Source organism: Sinocyclocheilus rhinocerous, unplaced genomic scaffold (genome assembly GCF_001515625.1).
Source record: "Sinocyclocheilus rhinocerous isolate Xijiao unplaced genomic scaffold, SAMN03320098_v1.1 scaffold1351, whole genome shotgun sequence".
NCBI classification, from domain to species: domain Eukaryota; kingdom Metazoa; phylum Chordata; class Actinopteri; order Cypriniformes; family Cyprinidae; genus Sinocyclocheilus; species Sinocyclocheilus rhinocerous.
This window is the reverse complement of record NW_015654494.1, coordinates 152,671-159,731: the sequence shown is the minus strand read 5'-3', so window position 1 is coordinate 159,731 and position 7,061 is coordinate 152,671. Positions and strand designations below refer to the sequence as shown.

At 31.9% G+C, this 7,061-nt stretch overlaps 1 protein-coding gene across 1 annotated transcript in view; it reads right to left on the bottom strand.

Annotated features, from left to right (window-relative positions):
• The window catches only part of LOC107717151 (fibrillin-2-like), a 79,796-nt gene that overhangs the window by 12,761 nt on the left and 59,974 nt on the right, over positions 1–7,061 (bottom strand). Inside the window, exons 42-46 of the mRNA XM_016523815.1 lie at positions 6,302–6,427; positions 6,114–6,230; positions 3,235–3,363; positions 1,249–1,368; positions 1,047–1,172 (exon numbers count right to left, since the gene is read on the bottom strand). Of these exons, the coding sequence (XP_016379301.1) occupies positions 1,047–1,172; positions 1,249–1,368; positions 3,235–3,363; positions 6,114–6,230; positions 6,302–6,427 (618 nt within the window). The remainder of the gene's footprint in view (positions 1–1,046; positions 1,173–1,248; positions 1,369–3,234; positions 3,364–6,113; positions 6,231–6,301; positions 6,428–7,061) is intronic.

The following is a 7,061-nucleotide window of genomic DNA, read 5'->3' as shown; positions in this document are numbered from 1 at the left end:
TTATTAATGGCAACATATATGAAACATTATAGAAAATACATGAAGTATTAGTGTTCTATAATATATTAAAAAAATTAAAATATTCATACATATACTTTAGTTTGACATAATAAAATGTTAAAATCTTAATTATACAAAACACTTTATTAAATTTTTCATTAAATTAAATGATCAAAATTACTATAAACACAGTACACATGCATATATTATGTAAACAAAAACTTTTATTTTGGATGCGATTAATCGCGATTAATCATTTGACAGCACTACTATAGAGTGATTTATTCACATTATGAAACAGATTGTATTAAATTATTAAATGGTTTATTGAATTTAAATGATCAAAATTAAAATTACTAAATTGTCAATTAGTTTTTTAATTTTATAAAATCATGTATGTAAAAAACAATTCCACAATTGCAAAATATCAATATTTAAACACATGAATAACTATGAACATTTATATTCTATTTATAAATTCACACAACTACACTAGAATGATTTATTAAACGGATTCATACGATAAAACTCAGATCTATTTAATAAGGCAGTTCACCTAAAATAATACAAATAATAGTTGCAAACAGCAACATAATAAAATAAAATGTATAAAACGGAGAGTTCCGCTCCTTGATTCTGATTGGTTGAGCCACGTTCGAAGCTGTTGTAAATTACTCTACAAACATACACCTTTGTTTACTTCTGTGTGTTGCTCGGCAACCACTTTGTTGGAACCACAACTGATTCTGAGGAACTACATTGTTTGGTGGAAGAATACTGTTTTTATTATCATTACACTTTATTTGCTCTGTTTTATTTTGTGAAACCTAACTACGTATATGGAATAACCGTTTTATAAAAGCAATAAACCTCGTGAAGCCGTGGTTTACAGTGAATTTATAACAGCTAAGGGGGTTTTCGCGTTCGCGTCGTACCCAACAACGCACCTTAGCTGTTATAAAATTCACTGTAAACCACGGCTTCACGGGGCTTATTGCTTTAATTGATTATAAAAGGCGATTGATATGATGAAATGTGTTTCTCACCGAAGCAGCGGCGGCCGTTGTCGGACAGCACGAACCCGGGCTGACAGAGGCACTGGAAGCTGCCCGGCGTGTTTTTACACGTGCCGAACTGACAGATGTTGGGCTCCACGTTGCACTCGTTGATATCTGTGCAGGACGGGACGGGTCAGCGCGGCTCACAGGTGTGTGTGTGTGTGTGTGTGTGTGACTGTGAAGCTCTTACCCACACACTTGTCGTTCTGCACCTCGTATCCGGGCGGACAGATGCAGCGGAACGAGCCGTCCAGATTCTGACAGGTCCCCGGCTGACAGGCGCCCGGCAGCGTCACGCACTCGTTAATATCTGACACCACACAAACACTCACATCATTACGTTACAGTTAGGCCTGTCGCAATAATCAATACATCGACTTATCGCACAATATATGTACATGACCTCAATCATTTTTGGTGACGCAATATATCGCCTATTATATTTACATACATTACATTACATTTACATGATATTTACAAAACACTATAAAAACACGATAAAAAAATGTTTTGTACATTCCACTTGCGCCTGTGTCTTTCGCAGCTTCTCGTGCATAACGTGGTGTAGTTGGTGCTAGTTCAAATTTAAAAAATGCTTCTACAAACAATGTTCCATCTGCAGATATGGCCTTGTTTAGGGATCTGTGTCTTTGTGCGTACGCACATCTGACTGCTGAGTAGTGATTGTGTTTTTCAGGAATAGTGTGCACCCTTAATTTACAGAGAAAATGAGGTCCGGGAAAAATCTGTCATAAAATGGTGTTAAAATAACAATAATACGGCTCATCGCAATTTTTTTAATGGGGCAATATATCGCACAACAAAAAGTTGTTATCGTGACAGGCCTAATTAATTACAGTCCTGCACAACACAATACATGATGACCAGAGCAACTAAACTACAGCAAAGATAGCAGTCTGAAAAAGTCTTTAAATGACTAAAAACAGCAGCTTTGATAACAGGGTGATGTGTTTTTAATTATGCAAAAAAAAAAAAGTCTAAGCAGTGTTTGGCACACAAATGTATCTAAAAAATAGTGGTTAAATATGTATATAAATTATATAATATATATCTGAAAAATAAAATATGTAATAAAAGATTATAGATATATGTTATACTTGTACATTATATAAAATGTACAAAAATGTGAAATACCTTTAATATAAAATCTATAATAAATATAATAGATATTACATTTTATTTCTAAATATTTTAATGTAAAACACAAATTCGTCCTAAATATGACTAATAAAAACACCCTGTCAATTAATTCAATTGCAAAATATCAATATTTAAAGTTAATATTTATAAAGCAATTTATAAATATCTATTTTTATTTATAAATGTACACTAGGCACAACTAATAAAACACCCTACATTATCTATAAAAATACTTATTAATGGCAAAATATTATATAAAATTTATGAAATATTAGTAATATAAATAATAAATAAAATATTGTATACATCTTATTTATATATATGTTTATGTAAAACTAATTTTAGCTAAATACAATTAATGAATCACCATATTTCATCGAATTCAATTGTAAAATACCAATATTTAAAGAAATTAATTACATATTTTATTTATACATTTACACTAGGTAAAACTACTAAAATGCCCTACTTTATCTAGATAAAATAATATTTATTAATGACAATGTAATATATAAAATACATAAAAAATTGTAATATGAGACACATAATAAAATATATTTAAAATATGTGTACATCGTATTTATAAATATCTGATGTGAGTAAAACTAATAAAACACCCTACTTTATGTAAACAAATGCATGTTTATGAACATCTAGAATTTATTTATTAATATCATTCACCTTCAACTAATAAAACGCTATTTATAAATCGCAAAACACAAATTATGATTAATATATAAAATATATTTGTAAATGTAAATATTTAAATTGCTAACAAAACGTGGGATTTAATTATTTTGAAATAAGGAGTGTGCTCACGCTTATTTTGTCAAACTGTATTTTATATTAAAAAAAGCGAGGTTATTTGGCTTATTTGGTCTACGGGTTACAAACACGAGATGCGTTTCTGAAATTAAAGGGCAGAAATCCCAGAGTTTTCCCTGGAGATCAATGGTATGGATGTTAGAGAGGTGTCAGGGGTCTCTGTTGATGATCTGTACAGTAAGAGGCTCACCGACGCAGTTCTTGCCATCCGGCGTCAGGTTATATCCGTCCAGACACAGACACCTGAAGGAGCCCATGCTGTTGATGCACTGGCCGTTCCTGCACACCTGACTGGCGTGAACGCTGCACTCGTCGATATCTGAACACACAGTCATTCCTCATTAGAAACCACCTCTGCTGTCATTAGGATATCACACGTGTACACATAGTTTGACATTAACACCCATAGAATCAGTAACAAATGATGATCAGTATTGTGAATTTCTGTGACATTTTAACTACACTGTTCATAAAACGTCCAAAATATGATTACGAAATGAGTGCATTATCTTTGCATGCACATTTTAGCTCATATATTTAGCATAATATTTTATTTCAAAATGTTTGAAGACCTAACATTTTGGACTTAAATTATTGCTTATAATTATCTGTAAAAATGTAAAACACACACACACACAAAAAAAACAATTAAAGACAAATTTCTGTACAGTATTAAATGTATGTGTTTAGTTATGTATGTGTTTAAATGGTTGAAGTCGCAATATAAAACGTTTAAAATATTAAGATAAAAAAATTAAATTGTAAAGTTTCATTTTGATTAAATAAAAAAACAAAAACATTTTAGACTTTCCTGTTGACAATATGCAAATTTATTTACAATGTTAAATTGTTAATTATGTATCTAAAAAGTTTAAATGGTTAAAGCCACATTATAAAGTTTAAATACATTTAAATTTGTAAAGTTTCATTTTAATTGAAGGAAACATTTAAGTCTTTCCTGCTAATATGCAAATTTCTTTACGAGTTTAAATGGTTAAAGTCACATTATAAAAAGTTTAAAATACATTTAAAATTGTAAAGTTTAATTTTAATTGAAGGAAACATTTAAGTCTTTCCTGCTAATATGCTAATTTCTTTACAATATTAAATAGTTAATTATGTATTCTAAGAGTTTAAATGGTTAAAGTCACATTATAAAAAGTTTAAAATACATTTAAAATCATAAAGTTTCATTTTGATTAAATGATAGGAAATATTTTAGTCTTTAAATGGTTTAAATGGTTAAAAATCACAAAAAAGTTTGAAATAAATTTTACAATTATTTCCTTTTCTTTATTCAAAATGAACCTTTAAAATTTTTTAATTTTTTGAAACTTTTCTAATGCGATTTTAACCATTTAAACTCAAACATTTAAATACATAATTAACCATTTAATATCAGTGTGCATATTATCAGCAATAAAGACTAAAATATTTCTTTTCCTTTAATCAAAATGAAACATTTTAGTCTTTAATGCTGATAATATGCGCATTTCTTTGCGATATTAAATGGTTAATTATGTATTTAAAGAGTTTAAATGGTTAAAGTCACAATACAAAAATACATTTTGATTAAATGAAAGGAAACATGTTAGTCTTTACTGCTGATAATAGGCAATTTTTTTTCCTTTAATGCTGATAATATGCGCATTTCTTTGCGATATTAAATGGTTAATTATGTATTCAAAAAGTTTAAATGGTTAAAGTCACAATATAAAAAGTTTAACATCCTGTTTAAATTGTAAAGTTTCATTTTAATTAAAGGAAACACTGAAGTCTTTCCTGCTAATAGGCAAACTTCTTTACAATATTAAGTAGTTAATCATGTATTTAAAGTTTAAATGGTTAAAATCACAATCTAAAAAGTTTAAAATAAATTTTAAAATTGTAAAGTTTCAAACTGATAAAAATATCACGTAATCATTAGAGCCCGACCGATATATCGTTTTGCCGAAATTATCGGCCGATATGAGCATGTCGCAGATATATCGGTATCGTCGAATATGCCGCCGATATGAACATTGTTTTTTACAGAACATCTAATGCAGATTAAATGCTTCTGAATGGTGTAACTACTTAGTTTGTCCAGCAGAGCGCGCTCCATTGTTTGCTACTGGCGACCCAGTTCAGTGTAGTGTAGAGATGCGCGGATAAGCTCAAACTTCACCCGAGTCCACTGCTTCAAATTATCCGCCCGCGACCCACCCGCACCTTTATTTAATCGTCACATTACAATGATTCTAATTCTTAGTTTTGCATGATGACATCATGATTGAATGGCATTAAAGCCTGTGTTACGGCCACCGGAGCTGATCGCGGCCACTCAGTCAATGCTGGTGTTTACCAGCCGCGCCGTGGCCCAGAACTCATGCTTATCACATCGGTCACATCACATCGTGCTTTTCATCGTGTAGAATTGTATTTTGTCGCGCCGCGCCGCTCGCGTCCGTTGTAGAATAGAACCCATTATAATCAGTGATGTTGTCTACACTGGACGCAGTAAACTGATGCCTCGTTCTAATATTAAACTGCAAAAAGACTTATTTAAATACGAATGTTCTGCATGTTCATTTGATTACAAGAAAATACACAACAGAATTTGTGAAAAAAAATATTATTGAACTGTGACATGTTTATGTGAGATTCGTCCATAATAAATACCCTGCCTCCACTACATAGGCCTATGTTTGTCACATCATTAGAAGTGTTTGATCACCACATTTGAGTTGTCACTGCAAAAATGTGTTTATGTATATATATTCTGTTTATGTAGGCTATATACTGTATTCGATATACAGTACCAGTCAAAAGTTGGGGAAATGGGAAGTGTGTCCAAACTTTTGACTATACTGTACTATAATATAGCCTACACATAAAGAATATCGGCCGATATATCAATATCGGTCTTTTTTTACTCCCTAATATCGGTGTCGGCATCGGCCCCCAAAAAACCCATATCGGTCGGGCTCTAGTAATCATGGTCATTATGGAAATATATTATTAACAGGTTTCCAGTCACATTATGGTGGCTCTATAAGCGTCCAGAAGCTGTAACAGTTGTTTTCTCACCCATGCAGTCGTTGTTGTGCGTGAGCTCGAAGCCGGGGAAGCACAGGCAGTTGTAGGAGCCCACGGTGTTTTTACAGGTGCCGTTTCCACACGGCTGCCGCTCGCACTCGTCGATATCTGCCAGAGACAGTGAGATTCAGCCCATCACACGTGATTCAGAGCGATCGATAACCGCTGCAGACACTCACCCATGCACATGGTCTGGTCCGGCGTGGTCTTGAAGCCGTTGTGGCACAGACAGCGGAAGCTGCCCTGAGTGTCGATGCACTCGCCGTGACTGCAGACGTTCGGGATCTCCTGACACTCGTTGCGGTCTGACAAAACACGCCGCCACAACACAATAAAGCCACAAAATCAGCCAGAAATGACACTTTATGAACAAATAAAAACTAAATTGCAAATAAATATATTTTAAAAAGTAGTGAATTAGTAATAAAATAAAATTATAAATTTTAATAATAAAATAAAAAATAAAAAAGCAGTCATTAAATAAAAAAATAATGTAACATTCAAAAATGAAGCTGTCATTAGGTGGGTTAGTTTTTGAAGGTGTGTCATTCAAACTCTATTTGCATAAAATAAAATAAAATAAAAAATAATTTAAGCAGTCATTAGATGGGTTGGTTTTTGAAGTTGTGGCCAAGTAAGTGTTGGGTAAGTTACTCTAAAAAAGTAATTAATTACTAGTTACTAATTACATCTTCAACAGTGTAATTATATTACTGTACAAATTACTCTCTCCAAAAAGTATTTAATTACTTATTACTAATTACTTTCTAAATCCTATATCAACCTCGACAAGTTAATGATACAAGGATAGACATGAAACGGTTCTTTTAATTTCATTCAAATAAATAAAAAGATAACTACATAAATTATTCTGGTCACACTTTAGATTAGGGTCCAATTCTCACTAGTAACTATGACTTTTGCCTCAATATACTCCTA